Source organism: Copadichromis virginalis, linkage group LG23 (assembly GCF_057382275.1).
Source record: "Copadichromis virginalis isolate Kocher_CV1m ecotype Utaka linkage group LG23, C_Virginalis_male_GT1.1, whole genome shotgun sequence".
Classification (NCBI taxonomy): Eukaryota; Metazoa; Chordata; class Actinopteri; order Cichliformes; family Cichlidae; genus Copadichromis; species Copadichromis virginalis.
The window spans coordinates 44,212,677-44,236,692 of NC_140639.1; the positions used below are offsets into that span (position 1 = coordinate 44,212,677).

The 24,016-nt window shown below is 42.0% G+C and overlaps 1 protein-coding gene across 1 annotated transcript; it reads left to right on the top strand.

The window, feature by feature from the left end:
• Positions 1-15,838: 15,838 nt before the first annotated feature.
• LOC146681687 (uncharacterized) lies at positions 15,839-16,717 on the top strand. Its single transcript, XM_085448706.1, is given in 3 exon segments — positions 15,839-16,120; positions 16,312-16,392; positions 16,394-16,717. Coding segments are annotated over 3 exon segments (687 nt in total).
• Positions 16,718-24,016: the final 7,299 nt, after the last annotated feature.

Below are 24,016 nucleotides of genomic sequence, written 5' to 3' on the forward strand. Positions count from 1 at the left end.
GTCACCCTTCCCCCCCATTCTGGATGTCACAGCAAATACCTCGGATGTGACAAATTGTTGTTTGACTTACTGCTGCTTGAAGCAGACTGGCCATTCTCCTCTGACCTCAAGCATCCACACATCATTTTTTCCTAAAGAACTGACGTTTACTGGACATTTCCTCTCTTTTGGATGATTCTCTGTAAATCCTAGAGATGACTGTGTGGGAAAATCCGAGCAGATGAAGAGTTTCTGAATTAGTCAGGCCAGCCATGGTACCATGCCATCGCTTAAACCACCTTTCTTCCCTATTCTAATATTCGATTTGAACTTCAGCAGGTCGTCTTCACCATGTCTACATGCCTAAATGTACCAAGTATTTTCCCATGTGATTGGCTGATTATATACTTGGATTAACGAGCAGTTAAAAAGGTGTATCTAAGAAATTGGCTGGTTAGTACAGGTATGTGGTAAAGAGGTTATTTTTAGCTAGTAACAGCACATTTCACCCATTATTTCTAGTTTGCATTAAACATTTTTACTTTATTAAAGCAGTGAAATGGAAAAAGTGCCTCTTTCTTCTCTATTTGTTTAGCCCAACATTATGAGTTTTATACACAAAGCGCAGCCTGAGGCTAAAGGTCAAACACAAACGCATCATCGGACACTCGCACTTTTCAGGCATAATAACAGCATTAGTGGGTAGACGAACAGAGCAAATCCCCTGCCGATTTTTCTCGTTGACCATCTTATGACAGGCCTAATGAGTGATCTGTGTGTGTTTGTGCAGAGTTTAGCGAGTCAGCTGAGTGTTCGCATGGCTCGTCAGGTGCTATATGCAGCTGGTGACCTGCGGTGCAGCTGCAGACTGTTTTTGACTGCCCGCGTAATCCACATGCAAAACTCACAATACTCACTGCTTAAAGCAGGGACAGCAAATATAAATGTAGCGCTGCGTTCAGCTAAATTTGCTAATAATAAAGGCAAAAAAATATATATTTATTTGCTAATAATTTGCAAAAGTCATAAAGTGCCACTGAATACTCTCGTATGGGTCACAATGCAGGATTTATTTTGAAGTCTCTGAAGCAGGTCCAATAACCAGCTTGAATGCAAATTCTTTTATAAACATGACAAACATTGTTCTGCATACAGGGTCAAACGATGTGTCCAAACAACAGTCGGAGGTTCTGAAACGGGACTTTACTGGATTATTAAATACTGTAAACTCTCTGAATGCAGCTGTATTCATCAGTGGACCTGTACCGCCGGTCAGAGGAGGAGACGAGAGATTCAGCAGGTTGTTTACACTGAATAAATGGCTTATATCAGCATGTGCTGACCACTCAGTGCACTTTATCGACAACTTTAATATTTTTTGGGAACGCAGGCATCTGTTCAAAGCAAATGGATTTAATTTTAACAAGTCAGGGGTGAAACTGTTCACCTCCAACTTGTTTTATTCCATACGTCATCCATCCGTGCTTGGTGCCAAGGCTGAGATAAACGAGGAGTTATCTCATAAAGAGGAACAAACAGTACTCCAAGAACAGACAAAGCCCAGCAGAAACCTTGAGGAGGAGCTCCATTTGCCCCCATCCGGGAAGAGCCTCAGAAAGGAGAGACATCTAAGGCAAGAAGAGGGGTCCCTATTTGCCTCCAACTCTCTCAACAACACCAACGACCAGGACAAGGGACCACGACCTTCCCCAGTCCCCCAAACCCCTGACAGGCCATCACCCTCCTCCCCCTCCCTTTCTCCCTCCTCCCCACACCTGAAATTCACTGAGGAGATGATGGAGCGGGTCAATGCTGGGCTCAGATCTACCCCCCGTCCCAATCCCTTTTTGTCCCCCATAAACCCCCCACCAGAGCGGCCAAAGGTTCGCCATCGAGCCCCACCCTCAACAGAGCAATCGAAGTCACATTGCCCAGCCTCGCCCCCCTTAGTTCCTCTTCATGCCCTGTCTCCGCAGTCTGATATGTGATATGTGAAGGGTCCGGGCTGTGAGGATTATGGCAGTGATGACTTTTCCCAGGAGAAGCTGGGACCCTGTTTACTAGAAGGTTTTAAAATTTCTGTACTTTTAGGTGACAGGAGACATGTGGCCTGGTCAAAACACAGAGAGCTGCACTCTAAAAGATCTTTAAACATAGTAAACATACCTTGTGTGCCACAGACTGCTCCCAAACACGAGGGGACAAGTAATACCTCTAAAACACTTAAGTTGGCTTTATTAAACATTAGATCTCTAGCTGGGAAAACATTTTTAATTAATGATTTAATCACTGAGCACAGCCTTGATTTTATGTTTTTAACTGAAACTTGGTTGGACCAAAGTAACAGTGGAGCTGTTCTCATCGAGACGACCCCTCCTAACTACAGTTTTATCAGTGAGGTCAGGGCGAGCAGGAGAGGAGGAGGGGTTGCTGTCTTATTTAATGAATCATTTCAATGTAAGCAGCTATCTCCTGGAAGTTTTCAGTCTTTTGAATATGTGGCTTTACAGCTGAAGGCCCCATCCAAAGTTGTGTTTCTTAATGTTTACAGGCCTCCCAAATACTGCACAGACTTTTTTAATGACCTCAGTGAACTGCTGTCTGTGATCTGTGTTGATTTTGACTGTGTAATTATTGCTGGGGATTTTAACATTCATGTGGACAACCCTCAGGACAAAGGGACTAAAGACCTGAGTAACACTCTGGGCAACTTTGGGCTGACTCAGCATGTAACAGAGGCCACACATAATAGAGGACACACTCTTGACCTACTGATCTCCAAAGGCCTGAGCATTTCAAAGGTTACTGTGTCTGATGTGGGCCTGTCTGATCATTACTGTGTTTTCTTTGAAAGTAAAATCTCAGCCCACACAAATATATCAACAACAGTGATCACAAAACGGTGTATAACTGAACACAGTAGTGCAATTTTTAACCAGGTCTTCCCATTAACACCTGACCTGCCCAGAGGGTCAGTCAATGAGCTCGTCAATAGCTTCAATGCTAACATGTTAAATGTAATGGACACTATTGCTCCCATTAAGGTGAAGGTTATCTCTGGAAGGAAAAAGTCTCCATGGAGAAACTCCACACTAGTGAAAAATGAAAAAAGAGAGTGTAGGAAAGCTGAGCGCAGATGGAGAAAAACAAACCTCCGGGTTCATTATGACATTTATAAAGAGAAACTTCACAATTATAATTTACAACTGAGGAATGCAAGGAGGTCCTACTTCTCTGACATCATCACTAAAAACAGCCATAATGCTCGGGTCTTATTTTCTACAGTTGACAGGCTAACAAACCCTCCTGTGTCAGTGGCAGCTGAACTTCATTCGACCATGGCCTGCAATGACTTTGCCAAATTCTTCACTGAAAAAATCCAAAAAATTAGACAAGCAATTGGTACATCAACAGCAGATCCAGGATATGTACTGTGTCCACCAAAAAACTGTTTAAACACCATGAAACAGTTTCAACCTATTAACAGCAAAGACCTGGAGGACATCTTAGGTCAACTGAACTCCTCCTCCTGCTGTTTAGATGTCCTGCCAACAAGTTTTTTCAAAAAGGTCTCAAAGACTTTAGAGTCAGACCTGTTACAGATCGTCAACTTTTCTTTATTATCAGGTGTGTTTCCAGAATCACTAAAAACTGCTGTAATCAAACCTATACTGAAAAAGGACAATCTTGACAAGACACAAATGAACAACTACAGGCCAATCTCAAATCTCCCGTTTTTAAGTAAGATCATTGAAGAAGCAGTTTCCCAACAGCTCAGTTACTTCTTAAAACAGAATAATTGCTACGATGCCTTCCAGTCAGGTTTTAGACAGAACCACAGCACTGAAACCGCTCTGACCAAAGTGTTTAATGACATATGTCTGAATACAGACAGTGGAAAAATGTCAGTCCTAGTTTTACTGGATCTCAGTGCAGCATTTGATACAGTTGACCACAACATATTACTCAAACGACTGGAGAACTGGACAGGTCTTTCAGGAACTGTACTAAACTGGTTCAAAACATACGTAGAAAACAGGAAATACTTTGTATCAATAGGTAACTTCACATCTGAGCAGACAAGTATCACATGTGGAGTTCCCCAAGGTTCCATCTTGGGACCCCTTCTGTTTAACATCTACATGCTCCCACTGGCACAGATTATAAACAACAACAAAATAAACTATCACAGCTATGCAGATGACACACAAATATATATCACAATGTCACCAGGAGACCGAGGCCCTGTACAGGCTCTTGGTAAATGCATTGAGGAAATCAGTGACTGGTTGTGCCACAATTTTCTCCAGCTAAACAAAAACAAAACTGAGGTAATAGTCTTTGGCGCCAAAGAAAAACGATTACAGGTCACCAGAGAACTTCAATCTATACATCTAAAAACCACAAACCAGGCGAGAAATTTGGGTGTAGTGATGGATGCAGACCTAAACTTAGAAAAACACATTAAGACAATAACAAAGTCAGCTTACTATCACCTCAAGAATATATCAAGGATAAAAGATCTGATGTCTCAACAGGACCTGGAAAAACTAGTCCATGCATTCATCTTTAGTAGGCTTGATTACTGTAACAGCATCTTTACAGGTCTACCTAAAAAATCAGTCAGACAACTACAGCTCATTCAGAACTCTGCTGCTCGAGTCCTCACTAAGACCAAAAAAGTGGACCACATCAGTCCAGCTCTGAGGTCCTTACACTGGCTGCCTGTCCGTCAGAGGATAGACTTTAAAGTTCTGATGCTGGCCTATAAAGCTCTGAATGGTTTAGGACCAAAATACATCAATGACCTCCTGACCCAGTATGAACCATCCAGATCCCTCAGGTCATCTGGATCCGGTCTTTTATCAGTTCCCAGAGTCAGAACCAGACACGGAGAAGCTGCATTCAGCTTTTATGCTCCTTATATCTGGAACAAACTCCCAGAAAGCCTCAGATCAGCTGAAACACTCAGTTTATTTAAATCCAGGTTGAAGACTCACCTGTTCTCAGCTGCATTTGAATAAAGCACCAAATCCACACTTTAAGCTTAAATTTCAAAACTTACATTTAACTACTGATTTTATCTACTGTTCTGATTTTATCTGTTTTGATTTTATATACTGTTGTTTGTTTGTTTGTTTGTTTGTTTGTTAATTAGTTAGTTAGTTTATTTGCTTGTTTTAATCAATTTTAAATCATGCTTTTTATTTGTTCTTGTTTCTAATGTCTCTGTAAAGCACTTTGAATCACCTTGTTGTTGAATTGTGCTATACAAATAAACTTGCCTTGCCTTGCCTATATAGCTGCTTGTGGCTTGTAGGACATTTAATATAATTTAGATGTATTTTTTTTCATGTCCGGGTTGTGCTTTTGGAAAATGAAGATCTCTTACATACACCTGCTGATTGGTCAATGAAATGAAAGCAGTGAGCATCAGGATTCAGCATTGAAACATGTGGTAATGACACATTTTTATGTAGCATATTTGAAAAGACGGGTCCTTTGTTTTCAGTTCATCGTCCACTTCTTTTAAATTAGGCATGAGAAGTGACTTATACTTCTGTCTAAGAACAAGGTCATTGTGATCTATTTAAAAAGTAAACTGCAGCCCTTCTCTAATGTTGGCCAGCTGTTTAAATCTAATACCAGGTGGATGCAGATTGCACACTCATGACCTCCACTCTGACCCTTCCCAGTGGATAACAGCAGCTTTCTCCTAGTTAACCCACAGTCATCCAGACAGAAATTATATTATATTTTCTTCCTGACAAAGTAAATTAAAAGCAGATACTCACTGTTGTACTGCTCTCCTGACCTCATCTGTACATATTGAAATTTGAGATTTCTTTTGGATTAATTACTCCAACATACCTGTTGCCACTGAGTTTCCTGTGCTGTCCAGCAGTTATGGTAAATGGTAAATGGCCTGTATTTGTATAGCGCTTTACTAGTCCCTAAGGACCCCAAAGCGCTTTACACAACCAGTCATCCACCCATTCACACACTGGTGATGGCAAGCTACATTGTAGCCACAGCCACCCTGGGGCGCACTGACAGAGGCGAAGCTGCTGGACACTGGCGCCACAGGGCCCTCTGACCACCACCAGTTGGCAACGGGTGTCTCGCCCAAGGACACAGCGACCGAGACTGTCCGAGCCGGGCTCGAACCAGCAACCTTCCGATTACAAGGCGAACTCCCAACTCTTGAGCCACGATGTGATTTGGCACACTTCAGCTTTTTCTCCCTGTTTCCTTTCCATAAGAATGGCTTGGAATCGGGATGACAGCCACCCTTCACTGAGACAATTTCTCTCTATTTTTTTTTATCATAAAGTCTGTCCCTTCAGACAGCTTTTGCAATCAGAATTATGCTCTGAATGCACAGTTGTGCCAAACACATTTTACTTTTCCAGGATGAGTTCTATGCATTCTCTATAGGCTCCTCTGTTCATGTGTTTCTTTTAGCTGTTTATATTCATTGCTGTTAGTCATATTACGCATATAATGCAATAACTGAAATCACACTATGTCCTAAGCTGAGAAGCAAGGGGAAAAAACAAAGAGGGGAGAAAATAGGAGAAAGTATAATAAAAGGATAGAGTACAAATAGAAAAGCATGCTGCATCTGTAAGAAAAAAGGGACAAAACAAACACAGCACTGGGAACACAAAAACATAAATGAATATAAACTCTAAAACATAAAATATAAATGAGCGTGAGTGTCTACATGTCTTTGTCACAAAATGTACTTGATAATGAGGGCGGGAAGTTCAAATCCAGGCCATCCACAGCCCCCAAGAGTACCAAAGTACCTGAGGCCACACATCTCAGTGACAACAGTGTTTCCGTTTCTGATGAGGCTTCGGTGAACAGTAGGTGGATCAACTGGAAGGGTAGATGCATCTATCAGGACCTTTGCCAGGTTTTTATTCCTGTTTCATAAGTACATGACTTTCAGATACTGTTCATCTGCTTTTCCAATGTCCTCAAAGTTTTAAGCAAAGACTGCAAATCATGCAGACATTAGACATGTTTTTTGTGCTAATAGAGCTTAAAAATCATCTTGTTGTTGTGAGACTGTGTTATTTTTGGCCAAACAAACAACAAAAACAAGCAAAAAAAACCTTGGAGTGTCCTACTTTCTTTGCAGAATAGCACATTCTGGCACTCACAAATCAGATTTGATGAAGCTGCTTGTAATGTACCTGCACCACATTTTTTTCTCAAGCTACACACTCTCACATCCATCCTCTTACAGTTTTTGCCCGTTGCTTGAACACTATAAACCCATGCTTAGACTAACCCATATGGAAAAGAAATAGTAAAAACTTATATGTGATTACTCATGAAAGTGGCCACTTTCTCATTACTTTCATACATTGTTTTAGTAAGTATCCAAAACATACAAGTTTCATTATATAATTTTTCAAGGAATCTTATATCTGTTTTCACTCTTGTATGCTTCTCATACAAGTTTCACACAAGACAGATACAAACTTTATAAGATTTATATATATCTTTTCCATATGGGAAAGTAACACAACTTGAGGCTTTTGTTACCATACCTCAAACACATGTAACCATACCTTAAACAAGAGCGCTGCTTTGCACCCTAGTTGCAATTATGTAACACACTGACTCCTTTATGCAACACACATGGTCCTGCATACTACACTCTATTTCATACATAAGACACTTCGTTCACAAAATGAAATTTCCGATTGGAAAACACATATATCCAAAATGCAAAACACATCGGGTAATTGCAACCACTCAAATACACACCTGAAGACACTTACTTGCAAAACTGAACACCAATTAGCCAACTACAAAAAGCCCTCAGTGTAGCCAATTCAAGAACTTTGCAAGCATGGATGGAGGGAGAGCAAGAGGAAGAGGAGGAGGAGGAGGTCGAAGAGGCCATGCACGGACCCATATTTCTGATGATATAAGAGCAACTTTGGTGGACCATGTCATCAACCATGGCCTGACTATGAGGGAAGCTGGGCAGAGAGTCCACCCACATCTAAGCCGCTTCACAGTGTGGCATCTGTAATACAGTTTTTTCTGAATGCTTACAGTTTTTGCCCGTTGCTTGAACACTATAAACCCATGCTCAGACTAAAGTAACACAACGTGAAGCTTTTTTTACCATACCTCAAACACATGTACCCATACCTTAAACAAAAGCGCTGCTTTGCACCCCAGTACCAATTATGCAACACTCCTACTCCTTTATGCAACACACCTACCCCTTTATGCAACACACATGGTCCTGCATGCTACACTCTATTTCATACATAAGACACTTCGCTCACAAAATGAAATGTCAGGGTGCCATTCGGAAAACACATGTATCCAAAATACAAAACACATGGGGTAATTGCAACCACTCAAATACACACCTGAAGGCACGTACTTGCAAAACCGAACACCAATTAGCCAACTACAAAAAGCCCTCAGCGTAGCCATTTCAAGAACTTCGCAAGCATGGATGGAGGGAGAGCAAGAGGAAGAGGAAGAGGTAGAGGAAGAGGTAGAGGAGGAGGAGGAAGAGGAGGAGGAGGCCGAAGAGGCCATGCACGGACCCATATTTCTGATGAAATAAGAGCAACTTTGGTGGACCATGTCATCAACCATGGCCTGACTATGAGGGAAGCTGGGCAGAGAGTCCACCCACATCTAAGCCGCTTCACAGTGGCATCTATAATACGAACATTCCGACTAGAAAACAGGTATGTCTTCACCTCCATACCTTCTGCTCTACTCAGATGGTTCCACAGCACTGTTCTACAGTATATCACATTACCATATCAAGTGTACGGGGTGCTAATGCTCCTTTTGCAGCCAAAGTGGCTGATTCCTCATATTGAAGTACAGTGTTGTACAGTGGATGACACAGTACATACAGTAAAGTACTGTATGAAAAATAAGCAAAGCGATGACAATATGTGGTTGTATTCCTCCAGAATGACCCGAAGACCTTCTGGGGGAGGACGGCAACGCCTGTTCACACAACAGCAGGAACTTGCCGTTGTGGACCTAGTGAGGGCAGACAATGCCATCCGTCTCCACCAGCTACGACGGAAAATACTTGCAGACAGGCGAGTGTTCAGCAACATAAACCATGTGAGCATCACCACCATCAGACGCATCTTGGGTAAACACAGCATCACCATGAAGCAGCTCTACAGAGTCCCATTCGAGAGGAACAGTGACAGGGTCAAAGGACTTCGAGCTGAATATGTACGGGTACGTGTAACTGTCCCTTACATTTACAATAGAGTATTGGTGAAGTCCAGTAGCAGCTGAATATGTACCATATCAGTACCACATGGATCTATTCTGAGAGCTACACAGGTACCTGTGTGATGGGGTGAGGGTGCTGTATGTGTAGCACTGTAGTGCAGTGACATGTTCCCCTTTTTTTCAGAGGATCATGGCCATGGATGGAGCTGCACAGCCTCATGAATACATTTTCATTGATGAAGCTGGATTCGACCTGAGCAAAACAAGACGACGGGGTCGTAATGTAATTGGCCAAAGGGCAGTTGTGCACGTCCCAGGGCAGCGCGGGGGAAACATCACATTATGTGCCGCCATATGCCTTCGAGGGCTTCTGCACCATCATGCAATGCTAGGTCCATACAATAGCCAACACATACTCACATTTCTAGATGCTCTCCATAACATAGTTGTACAGAACAGACCAGATCAGCCCAGGTTTGTGGTGATATGGGATAATGTCAGTTTCCATCGGGCTGCTCTGGTCCAGGCCTGGTTCACCGACCACAATCAATTTGAAGTGGTATACTTGCCCCCTTACTCACCATTTTTAAACCCTATTGAGGAATTTTTTTCGGCTTGGAGATGGCGTGTATATGACCGCCAACCACATGCCCGCATGCCTCTTCTGCAGGCAATGGAACAGGCCTGCGGCGACATTGAGGTGACAGCAATCCATGGATGGTTTCGGCATGCAAGAGGGTATTTTCCCCGGTGCCTAGCGGGAGAGGACATAGCTTGCGATGTTGATGAGGTCCTGTGGCCAGACCCCAACAGACGGCGGGATCCATGAGCCCACTTATGCACACTTGTCATGGTTTTTTGTGTTTACAGTATAGTGTTTTTTCTATTGCAGTATTATTGTGTTGTGGTTTTTTTTTTTTTTTGCTTCATCTGAATTCATGGTACTGCAATGTACACTATTGAGTAGGCCTATTTGCGTTTTTGGTTGTTTGGAAATGTGTCTCCTGTAAATGTGCCTTCTGAATAAACAATGGAAATCAAGGACTGCAGTGTTTTATGTAAAGAAGACCAGTGTGTTCCCCCTGATCTGTAAGTGTTTGCATATGATGCAAGTATGTGTCATTTTGTCAACAGAGTTACATTTTGACAAAGGAATGTTAGGTTTTGACAGCAGAGTTTAGGTTTTGGGAGTGGAGTTTCATTTTGGCACAGATGTGTATGGTATATTTCCCAGTGTTGTGTCGTGTTTACTTGTGTTTAGAGTTTTGGCACAATGAGCGACGTTTTGCCAAATGTGTTCAAGCAACGGGCAAAAACTGTAAACCCTAACTGTGATTCCTGTAGCACAATCTCTAAAACTATTCAGACTTATAGCAAAACCACTCACTGAGTTTGCAAAGCTAAAAGCAGAAAAACTGCTTTGCACTCAGTTTGCAATTTTGTAACACACACTTTGCAAAACTGTAGGCACAATTCACTGCACAACACTCAATTACCAAATTTCCAACACACTCCTAGCAAAAGTATACACATGTATGGCTAGAGGAGGCCGAGGAAGAGGACGTGGAGGTGAAGAAGTAGGATGAAGAGGACGACAAGGACAAGGAGGAGCAAGAGGAAGACGAGGAGGGGGGAGAGGAAGGGTAGGAAGAGTAAGAAATAGAATTGCTGATGACATCAGAGCTACAATAGTGGACCATGTAATCAACCGTGGAATGACCCTGAGGGTAGCTGGCCAACGGGTCCAGCCTAACTCGAGCCGCTACACTGTAGCAAGTATCATAAGGACATCTTGAAATGAGAATCGGTTAGTACAGTCACTTCGCACAAAGATTTGTAGCACTGCCATATGCCAATGAGAAACACACCAATACCATTGATGTAAAAATACTGAAATTGTTACTTTACAGAATTGCTAGATGACCAGATGCTGGGGGCAGAGGAAGCATGTTCACTGCAGACCAAGTAACCCATATAGTCATTATGGCGATTGCAAATACAGTTTTTTGCAGTCGCTAACAAGCATTTGTCCAAACAGTTGTCACATTTGCAAAACTCTAAACACAATTAGCACAGCATCGGTCTGTTGTGGCCATACCATTCACACATTTCATGTCGTGTTCACCCAATATGCAGTCAGTGAACACATTTCCACGATGCTTACATTTTCTTACAGTTTTTTCTGATTGCTTAAGCACATTTTTTGTAACTATTGGCTAATTTTGCAAAACTCTTCACACAAATAAGAAAACCTGTCACCCAATCATCAAAACATTGTAGTTCTCTTGCAAACGCGAACACAGCTAGGTTAACTCTTCACACCTTCGTAAAAATGGTGTTTCCGTATCAAACAGTACACACAAGCCATCATCTACTAAGCACACAATGCGCCAACTGCACACTGATGGTATGAATACAAAACACATCTGGCTTTTGCTTTCTCTGTGCACAAGGTAGGCTATGTCAGTTTGAGCTCATACTTCTGTCATAGATCCATAAGCATAGAGGGATCCAAACTTCAAGTACTGGTGTTTATTCAAACACATCAAAATAAACACAAGTGTTTATTTCCAAGTATAGGATTATTTGCAATCGCCATAATGACTATATGGGTTACTTGGTCTGCAGTGAACATGCTTCCTCTGCCCCCAGCATCTGGTCACCTAGCAATTCTGTAAAGTAACAATTTCAGTAATTTTACATCAATGGTATTGGTGTGTTTCTCATTGGCATATGGCAGTGCTACAAATCTTTGTGCGAAGTGACTGTACTAACCGATTCTTATTTCAAGATGTCCTTATGGTGCTTGCTACAGTGTAGCGGCTCGAGTTAGGCTGGACCCGTTGGCCAGCTTCCCTCAGGGTCATTCCACGGTTGATTACATGGTCCACTATTGTAGCTCTGATGTCATCAGCAATTCTATTTCTTACTCTTCCTACCCTTCCTCTCCCCCCTCCTCATCTTCCTCTCCCCCCTCCTCGTTTTCCTCTTGCTCCTGCTTGTCCTTGTCGTCCTCTTCATCCTACTTCTTCACCTCCACGTCCTCTTCCTCGGCCTCCTCTACTTCTCACTCTTTCTGCTCCCTCCATTGTACTCCGCACACACAGCTTACCTGTATTATAGTGCTTAGGCTGATTGCAAAGTGAACTAATTATCTAAAAAAGTTTTCACATGTGAAAGTGTGCCAGACAGTTGGCAAATTAGTGTTAATGATAGCTATACATGTGTATACTTTTGCTAGGAGTGTGTTGGAAATTTGGTAATTGAGTGTTGTGCAGTGAATTGTGCCTACAGTTTTGCAAAGTGTGTGTTACAAAATTGCAAACTGAGTGCAAAGCAGTTTTTGTGCTTTTAGTTTTGCAAACTCAGTGAGTGGTTTTGCTATAAGTCTGAATAGTTTTAGAGATTGTGCTACAGGAATCACAGTTAGGGTTTAAGCATTCAGAAAAAACTGTAACAGTCAAGCTATACCTCCCAACAAAATTATGGACTGTTTTTGTAGTATCTACGAATGTTAACAAACAACATCCCACAATAGCAAAAACAATATTCCAAACCTTAGATACAGTATAAAAACCTCTGCTTCTGCAATGATATCAGTACAAAAACAATATCAATATCAAAAATATATCTCAGCTGATAATAAACAAACAATTGAATAATTGACACACAGCTGATTTATGTTGGGTAAATTGGGCCAACCACAGCTTCTTCCATTCTGGCTTAGACTCAGTGGGGTTTATAAGGCAAGACCTTGAGGAGTGATGTTTTTGGAAACAAAAAAAAGACAAACACTGTAATGTCTGGTCGAGGAAGAGTAAGAGCAAGGGGCCCAGGGAGAAGAGCAGGCCCAAGGAGAGGGCAAGGTAGAGGTGTAAGAATGCGTGGTGGTGGCATTCCAAGGGCTGCAAGAACAGTAGTCAGTGATGAAATTCGTGCCACTATCATTGACCATGTAATCAACCATGGTCTTTCACTAAGAGAGGCTGGTGAAAGAGTGCAGCCCAATTTGAGGCGGTCAACGGTTGCCTCCATTATACGCATCTTTCAACAAACCAACAGGTAAGTATTGCATTTTACATGGATTGTTTCTATTCTCACTTGACATGTCAATATGGTCATACAGTAATGCATATGTTGAATTTTTTGTCTTTCTAAAGAATGCAACGTCTTCCACCCTCTGGGGGAAGATGAAAGCTCCTCAGTAATGATCAGGAGCTTGCCATTGTAGAAATGGTTACTGCAAATAATGCAATAAAACTGCGTGAAATTCAAACTAGAATTGTGGCGGACCATGAGATATTTGACAATATCGATAGAATCAGCCTCACAACCATTACGCGGACATTGTCCAAACACAGAGTGCGGATGAAGCAGCTCTACACTGTTCCCTTTGAGAGGAACAGTGAGAGGGTCAAGGAGCTACGACGACAATATGTCCAGGTACAGTGTATATTCAATCCAATGTCCAGTTCTATAAGCTTTGCACTTTGCAAGTAGGTAACCTACACAATACTAGGTTACAGTACAGTATGGTATACAGTAATAACATGACTTACATAAACTTTGTTTCAGAGAGTTATGGAATTGGAGGCCAACCAGGCCCCTCATGAATTCATATACATCGATGAGGCAGGATTCAATCTGGCCAAAAGGCGTCGACGTGGACGAAATGTAATTGGAAAAAGGGCCACAGTTGATGTGCCAGGACAGAGAGGGGCAAACATTACCATGTGTGCAGCAATTGCAAATGCAGGATTACTCCTTCACAGATGTCAGGTTGGACCCTATAATACAGAGCGCTTGCTTGCCTTTCTCAATGATCTCCACCAGCGCCTGGTTCCAGAGCAGGGTCAGGAGGGTGAAAACATGAGGACCTTTGTAATTACCTGGGACAATGTGGCTTTCCATCACTCGCAAGCAATAACAACATGGTTTGAAGTCCACCCAAGACTGGTAAGTCTCTTCCTTCCACCCTATTCACCTTTCCTCAACCCCATAGAGGAGTTTTTTTCTGCATGGAGGTGGAAGGTTTATGACCATCAGCCACATGACCAGATGTCCCTCCTTGAAGCCATGGATGCTGGCTCCAGGGACATCACAATTGACGATTGCCAAGGGTGGATCCGACATACCGGGCGGTTTTATCCCAGGTGCATCGACTTGGCTGACATCAGATGTGATGTTGATGAAAACATGTGGCCTAACCCTGAAGATCGCAGAGATTAGATGCAAATTTTTTGCCTTTTTTTAGCCCCCTCCCCCCTTTTTATCTTGGCTTTTTGCTGTTGTTTTTTTTTTTCAGAATGCTCTTGTGTGTTTCATGGATATTTTGTTCACTGTAAGCAATACTGTAAAACTTTCTCTGTCCTATCATACCGTGTTTCTACTGTACCTCCTGTAGTAAACAGTAGAGAAACAAAAACTTGTTTGCTTTTTACTGGAATGCTTTCGAATGTGAACATTACTGTACATGTGGACATACAGTTACCAACCAAGACATTTCTGGTGTCAAAATGGTGGATTGCATGTTTCGCATGCAAATACCTGTAAAACTGAAACATAAAAGTCTATGCAGTTTTTGTAATGTCAATAATAGCCAGTATTTTGAAACAAGGTGTACTTTGATTGACTGCATGTACCTTGTGAGGTGAAAACAAGTGTTATTCTTTGACAGACTAATTTCATTTTGAGTCAGATTTATAGTGTTTTTGTACAGTTAGTGTGTGCAGAGAAAGATGTGTTCTATTTTGAAATGAAGAGTTAATATATATTTAACAAAATGTATTTTTGAGAAGAAAATTATCCATTTGGCCAATTGTGTTTTGTAGGTGTGAGTCTGTGTTAAGAGTTTAGAAAAAGTATCTGAAGTATGGGTAGGCGCTTGTTAGCGATTGAAAAAAACTGTAATCCTATACTTGGAAATAAACACTTGTGTTTGTTTTGATGTGTTTGAATAAACACCAGTACTTAAAGTTTGGATCCCTCTATGCTTATGGATCTATGACAGAAGTATGAGCTCAAACTGACATAGCCTACCTTGTGCACAGAGAAAGCAAAAGCCAGATGTGTTTTGTATTCATACCATCAGTGTGCAGTTGGCGCATTGTGTGCTTAGTAGATGATGGCTTGTGTGTACTGTTTGATACGGAAACACTATTTTTACAAAGGTGTGAAGAGTTAATCTAGCTGTGTTTGCTTTTGCAAGAGAACTACAATGTTTTGATTATTGGGTGACAGGTTTTCTTATTTGTGTGAAGAGTTTTGCAAAATTAGCCAATAGTTACAAAAAATGTGCTTAAGCAATCAGAAAAAACTGTAAGAACATTCCAACTAGAAAACAGGTCTGTCTTCACCTCTCTACCTTCTACTCTACTCAGATGGTTTTTATAGCACTGTTCTACAGTATATCACATTACCATATCAAGTGTACAGGGTATTGCAGGGTGCTAATGCTCCTTTTGCAGCCAAAGTGGTAGTTTCTGTGAAACATAGCATGATTACTTATATTGAAGTACAGTGTTGTACAGTGGATGATACAGTATATACAGTAAAGTACTGTAAGAAAAATAAGCAAAGCGATGACAATATGTGGCTGTATTTCTCTAGAATGACTCGAAGACCTTCTGGGGGAGGACGCCAACACCTGTTCACACAACAGCAGGAACTTGCCACTGTGGACCTTGTGAGGGCAGACAATGCCATCCGTCTCCACCAGCTATGAAAGCAAATACTTGCAGAAAGGCAAGTGTTCAACAACATAAACCATGTGAGCATCACCACCATCAGACGCATCTTGGGAAAACACAGCATCACCATGAAGCAGCTCTACAGAGTCCCATTTGAGAGGAACAGTGACAGGGTCAAAGGACTTCGAGCTGAATATGTACGGGTAAGTGTAACTGTCCTTTACATGTACAATACAGTATTGGTGAAATCCAGTAGCAGCTGAATATGTACCATATTAGTACCACATGGATCCATTCTGAGAGTTACACAGGTACCTGTGTGGTGGGGTGAGGGTCCTGAATGTGTAGCACTGTAGTGCAGTAATATGTTCTCTTTTCTTTCTTTTTTTTACAGAGAATCTTGGCCATGGATGGAGCTGCACAGCCTCGTGAATTCATTGTCATTGATGAAGCTGGATTCGACCTGTGCAAGACAAGACGACTGGGTCGTAATGTAATTGGCCAAAGGGCAATTGTGCACATCCCAGGGCAGTGCGGGGGGAATATCACATTGTGTGCCGCCATAAGCCTTCGAGGGCTTCTGCATCATCATGCAAAACTAGGTCCATACAATAGTCAACATATACTCACATTTCTAGATGCTCTCCATGATATAGTTGTACAGAACAGACCAGATCAGCCCAGGTTTGTGGTGATATGGGATAATGTCAGTTTCCATTGGGCTGCTCTGGTCCAGGCCTGGTTCTCCAACCACAACCAACTTGAAGTGGTATACTTGCCCCCTTACTCACCATTTTTAAACCCTATAGAGGAATTTTTTTCGGCTTGGAGATGGCGTGTATATGACCGCCAACTACATGCCCGCATGCCTCTTCTGCAGGCAATGGAACAGGCCTGCGGCGACATTCAGGTGGCAGCAATCCATGGATGGTTTCGACATGCAAGAGGATATTTTCCCCGGTGCCTAGCGGGAGAAGACATTGCTTGCGATGTCGATGAGGTCCTGTGGCCAGACGGCGGGATCCATGAGCCCACGTATGCACAATTGTCATGATTTTTTGTGTTTACAGTATAATGTTTTTTCTATTACTGTATTATGGTTTGGTTTGGGTTTTTTTGCTTTATCTGAATTCATGGTACTGCAATGTACAATATTGAGTAGGCCTATTTGCTTTTTTGGTTGTTTGAAAATGTGTCTCCTGAAAATATGCCTTCTGAATAAACAATGGAAATCAAAGACTGCAGTGTTTTATATAAAGTAGACTAGTGTGTTCCCCCTGATCTGTAAGTGTTTGCATATGATGCAAGTATGTGTCATTTTGTCAACAGAGTTACATTTTGACAAAGGAATGTTAGGTTTTGACAGCAGAGTTTGGGTTTTGAGTGTAGAGTTTCAAAATGCAAAATGTGTTCAAGCAACGGACAAAAACTGTAATCACTTCTGTACTGTTGTTTCCCAAGCCTCCTACTGTGCTGATTAGAGTCCATTCTGACAAAAGAGTATTACACATCATAGCATTTAATTTTTTTATTTGAAGCATGGCTGCATGCTGTAAATGATGATGCAAAAAAAAAGAGAGAAAAATCTGGCTGGTGGTGAAGGTTGGGTACATTGCATGAAGTCAAACAGAGAAGCTGGGAGCATTTTCTGAGGAGAAAAGAGAATGGATCAACAGAATAAGCAGAATAAATAAAAGTCAAAAATGTAAAATCATGACACAACACATCCTTCTCAATAAGGGAGGCAAAGTTTCCACTTCACTTCCAATACATCAAGACATTTATCATACTTTGCTGAAAAGGGTGTGTAAGAAAATGGCAAGAAGTCGCTGTGGGTGTAAACAGGGATCTTGATGGTGATATAATATGACGTGACAAAATGTTGAAGAGTTAATGGCGTTGTTTGTTTCTCATAAATATCGAAGCTGCTCTATAAGCTAAAAAAAAAACCTGCGTTCACCACATTTTCTGTTTAATTTGGCAGATCTTAAAACACTGATGGTGACATGTTAGGGAAAAATGGAGATTCAACTGGTAGGACTTGGAAACCAAAATACCAACATTTCGCAATTGTGGTACAATTCCTAGCCTAAGGTGTAACTAACATGGTTGTGTGGATGTAAACACATCTTCACATGAGTCGTTCTCTTGTTGTGACTTCAGTCCAAAAGAAGCCAAGTCAACAGCCAAAGAACATAACACCAAACTCTGTGTGCGTGCGTGTGTGTGTGTGTGTGTGTGTGTGTGTGTGTGTGTGTGTGTGTGTGTGTGTGTGTATACCTGTTTTCAGGAGCATGAGTAAACGTTTCGTGCATGTCCTCTACTTTGTGCATGCCTTTGAATCAGTGATCACACATGCATGCTGGAGCAGCAGGTCAGGAGTGTATGTGTGGGCCCGGGACTTGGACGCCTGAATGATAATGTGAACGGGTTGATGTGGTAAAGGTCTGTCAGGAGAGTGCTGCAGATTTGCATCGTCAGCTGTGCTTCATCAGGGAAGCCCTCACCGCCAAACCTCCCTACTTCCTCCTCAGCTCCTGCCTCTCTTTCTCCTCCAGCTGGCTCTTTCTCTGTTTCCCTTTGCCTCCACACTACCACCTGTGTGCTTCTTCTCCTTTTTATCTTTGCTGTTTTGCTCGTCCATCTCCTGGCATTCCCATTTTCATCTGTCAGCAAATGTTAATGTAAAGTCGTGAAATGTCCCATATGGAAAAGATATATATAAATCTTGTAAAGTTTGTATCTGTCTTGTGTGAAACTTGTATGAAAAGCATACAAGAGTGAAAACAGATATAAGATCCCTTGAAAAATTATATAAATGAAACTTGTATGATTTGGACACTTACTAAAACAATATATGAAAGTAATGAGAAAGTGGCCACTTTCATGAGTAAATCATATATGTTTTTACTATTTCTTTTCCATATGGGGTTAAACCAACCACGTCCTATCGTCTTTCTGTTTTACATGTCTTTAATCTCTCGATAGTGTTTCCTTTAAAAACTTTCTGTGTCATCTGATCCCAACTCTTTAGCTGTATCCATATCTTGGAGTGAGCTTTTGCAAAACACTGCAACACTATTTGATCCAGCAGAAATATATGATGCATTGAACTGCTTTTTTATCTTTTTCCTATGGGGGGTTGGGGGGGCACGGCAGAGGAAGGGAAGGCCCATTCTGCATTTTCCCAGCGGATGGTTTACGCTGTTTTTCTCACGGTGGTCTGGGCTGAGCTGTAAACTGGCACGGGTTGGCATGGGTTGGCACAGGAAGTGGCTGCCTGAACCCCGCTAGGGATTCAGGCCAATTCCATTTCCTGTCAAACATCCTCCCAGAGGAAAGGAGCGCCAGGACATTAGAGACAAAACCCACAGTGGAAGAGAAACAACTGGACTCACATTTTATTTGACATATCCAATAGCATTTGGGTTTTGTGAACATAAAACCCAGTTCTTTAGTCTAAATGTCTGTTTTTATTAAGGTTCTTGATACCGGTTTATCAAAATTACAAAAATGGCTTCACTACAAATTTTCTCATGACTGAACTGCCTGCAAATAACAGTGCACAGGCAGATTGCAGTTTCAGTAATGTAAACATATTGTCAGATTAGGCAGTCGTGTTGGTAGGTGTGGTGTTGGGGGCCACCTCATGAAGCAATTGGCTGTAGGTATTTTGACACTTTCAGCAGCCACTTAGCAAAAAAACAGCATGACACAATCAGCCACAAAGTGAGCGGACAGGGCAGCCAGTCTAACCTTAACCAAGTTGTTATTTTTAACCGTAACCAAAATGAGCCATAACCAAATGACTGTAAGTTAAACTAATCTAAATTTAACAACACTGGTGTCGGGTCAGAAAACTGTGGAACCCCATTTCCGCCACTAAATAAAAACAAAAAAGCTAGTATCCATAACTTGAAATTTCGAGTTATTTTCTCGAAATTTCAACTTATTAACTCGAAATTTCGAGAAATATAACTTAAAATTTCGAGTTACTTTTCTCAAAAATTCGAGTTAGCTCTGCCAATCAAAAATATACGTGAATGAGGTCGCTTTCTTGTTACCCGGAAGCATATGGTGCAGAGGAACACGCACTCAAAAATGGATCCCAACAAATTGGCGCTTTCGCAAGTACGTTTGCTGATAGTAACACCATGTGATTCAGCTAATAACACAGGGATTTCATCATTTGTGAAGCCAGGCTGAAAACACTCAGCAATCTGTGCATTCACAACTGGATGTAATACCGGTAGCTTAGCTGTAGCATTTGTAGCTGAGGGCTTCAGCTTCCGGGTAACAAGGAAATGACGTCATTCACGATTACTGATTGGCAGCGCTAATTCGAAATTTTGAGTTGCTTTTCTCAAAATTTTGAGTTAATAAATCGAAATTCCAAGTTATTTTCTCAAAATTCCGAGTTATTTTCTCAAAATTTCGCGAAAATAACTCGGAATTTTGAGAAAATAACTCGGAATTCCGAGAAAATAACTCGAAATTTTAAGTTATGGATCCTTTTTTTTTTTTAGTGGCGGAAACGGGCTTCCGTAGAAAACAGATTTATTTTTGTACCAGTGACAAATATCAATGTCCTGTTAATAGGTATGTTGTTCACTCTATTACTCTAATGAACAGTTACAGTTAACATTTTCTTACATTCCAAGAAGTCAAACATGTCAAAGAACTTGTTTTCTGTGCTTAATGCAACTAACCGTAATTTCCACTGGCTAAACTTCCCCACATCCTCAAGGGACATGTATCATCCCTACTTCTTTATTGTTTTTGTTGTTTTCATTTGGTCTTGAGTGCAGTTTCTAACTTGTTTTTTTGTTTGTTTGTTTTTTGTCACGTATTGGATGATAGCTGCCTACTCTCGGAATTGCTATCCGGTCGTTAAGTGATGACGTGACGAATCCTACTTCCGGGCCTAAAGTAGTCTGCGTTTAATACGGCTTTTGTGTTGTTAACATGTTTAATGTTATGTATTTTCTTCTATTTAATCTCAAAAAGCTCCTAAAACAGTCAGTGATCCCTGTTGACCTCCCTCGGCTTTTATTACCGCTAATCATTTATTTAAGCTCAGTTTTTAAAACCTTAGGATGTAACTACAGCCCAGCCCATGCAGCAGTATATGAATGACTAACCTCGTATTGTGGATGGATTATCTCAGTTGTTCTCCTGGCTAAAGTTTGGTCCTTTTACAGCATCCTGCCATGCAATTACATTTGTTCCTGACCACCGAGAACACTCACGTTAACTTTTATTGAGTGGAAAAAAAGTTAGCTTGTTTATATTATGCTAACATAGCTGTGTCGCTAGCGGTCACGTAGCACATCATTATATACCAGCTAGCCCAACTTCAGTAACCCTACAAACGTCACTGCTGTTTAGTTTTCTGTCTTCATTTATGTTGGAAGTGATAACAGAGCTGTACGTTTTAATTTGTTTCCAAAACCCCGCAGTCAGGACATGCTATATTGTATTTAGATAGAAGCTAGCGAGCTAACTTCCTGCTAACTTCTAACTCCGTTAAATGTCATAAATTCCGTTTTCATGGATGCCTGAATGTTAAACTCAATTGTTACACCTGGTAGAGCAGAACGCTGATCATTTTATTAAAGATGAAAGACTTTAGACAGTTTTTCAACTCTCAGTAATGCCATAGTGATCATTTGATATATTGACCTGCAGCGGAGTTTAGGCCCAGACACGGCTAGTGACGTCAGACTTAACAACCAGATAGTTCAGGAGTTGATTGAATGAGCAGATCATCTACTCATTGGAAGGTTGGTGGTTCAATCCCTGTCTGCTCCAGTCTGCATGTCAAATATCCAAGTTTTTAACCCTAAGTTGGTCCCCTGATCCATCGAGTCTATAAATGTGTGTGAATATTAGAAAGCACTTGCATAGAAAAGGCATATGAATGGGTGAATGTGGCAAGCTGTATAAAAAGCTTGGAGTGCTCAGGAATAATAGAAGAACCATTCTATTTACCGTGTACCCTTGAAAATAATGGGATTAAATGTAATTTGGCTTGTGGTGCTTACAAAGAACCATTCACCCCTGTTGTGTTGGGTGGATGTAGAGAAACATCTGTTGCAAAAACACATCATCTGTTCCCATTTCTTTAGTCGCCTAAGATAAGACCACATTTTTGCACCAACAAGTTGATTCCCAAAAACCTATTTGTCTTATGGCAAGAGTGGCAATACAGCTATGTGAACTCCAAGGCAGGACCCAATGTGGACAAACTCAAAATTCAAAAGGTTTATTGAGTGGAAACAAGCAATTACTGGAGGTGAGCTCAGTCACAGGAATTCCTGGTAAGAGTTCAGGTTACAGGGATTTTGGTCACTGACAGAAAGGAGAGATACGTTCCAAAGGTAGGTTCTCTTCCACAGAAGAGAGTGCCAGAGAGTGAAATGCTATCTCTTACTTGACTGGTTCTCAGAGGATGGCCACTGATCTTTTTAGCAGTTTGCTGAAGAAATATTTCAGAAGGCAGGGACCAGCTTGATGGGGATAGGTAAGTGATACTGGATATACAGCTGCTTTCCAGCCACACAGTAAACACTGGGAAGTAAGGAAACAAGGACGGTAAACTTGCAGATTTGCAGAAACACAGGAGAAACCTGGAGAGGCCTGATTACCACAAAAAGAAGGCAGACAATCTGGCAGAGAATGAAAGCCGGAGCTGGTCTTTAAATACTGTGAGATTAATGAGAAACTGGTGTGACAGCCGAAGAGAAGGATTCCACACAGTGGAGGTCAGGAGAGAGGTACAAATGTGAGTGCTGACACACATCTGCCTAAGAGAGTTCAGAACAACATGGTCATACCAAATATTGACTTCTGAGCTTGTTAGTTTTAAAAACTAACCGTTTTCTGCTTTAACATCCATCTACATGGGCGACCGTGGCTCAGGGGGTTGGGAATCGCATCTGTAACCGGAAGGTCGCCGGTTCAATCCCTGGGCCCTCTGTCCTGGTCGTTGTGTCCTTGGGCAAGACACTTTACCCTACTTGCCTACTGGTGTTGGCCAGAGGGGCCGATGGCGCGATATGGCAGCCTCGCTTCTGTCAGTCTGCCCCAGGGCAGCTGTGGCTACAACCGTAGCTTGCCTCCACCAGTGTATGAATGTGAGAGTGAATGAATAGTGGTATTGTAAAGCGCTTTGGGTGCCTAGAAAAGCGCTATATAAATCCAATCCATTATTATTATTATTACATTTCCATGTAGGTCTCAATGAATCACTGCACCTATTTGCACCAGAATAGAAAAAAAGAAAGGTTGCTTAAGACTTTGTGAACAGTCTGCAGGGCACTAACACAATAGTGCCCTGCAGACTGTTCACAAAGCTGAGGGATCTGGGACTTAACAGCCGTCTGTGTGCATGGGTGTTGGACTTCCTCACTGGCAGAACTCAGGTGGTGAGGGTGGGCAGGTGCTTCTCCAACAGCATCACCATCAACACAGGAGCACCTCAGGGATGTGTCCTCTCGCCACTGCTCTACTCCCTCTACACTTCAGACTGTGTGGCCACCCATGGCTCCAACACCATTGTGAAGTTTGCTGACGACACAGTGGTGTTGGGTGCCATCTCCAACAACGATGAGACGGCCTACATGGATGAAGTGAAGAATCTGGCATCATGGTGCCAGGACAACCACCTCCAGCTGAACGTCAGCAAGACCAAGGAGCTGGTGGTGGACTTCAGAAGGGGTCAGCACAGAGACTACAAGCCCATTATCATCAATGGAGCTCCAGTGGAGAGGGTGCAGTCCTTCAAGTATCTTGGTGTCCACATCTCCTCAGACCTGACATGGGCTGCCCACATTCAGGTCCAGACCAAAAAGGCTAGGCAGCGCCTGTATCACCTACGACAACTGAGGAAGTTCAGGGTCTCTCCAAAGATCCTCAGGATTTTCTATACAGGCGCTGTGGAGAGCATCCTCACACAGAACATGACATCGTGGTTTGGGAACAGCTGTGTGAAGGACCAAAAAGCTCTCCAGAGAGTGATCCGTACAGCAGAACGCTGCTGCAGGATTGCTCTCCCCCCGCTTCAGGACACCTACACCAGGAGATGCCGGACTAGAGCA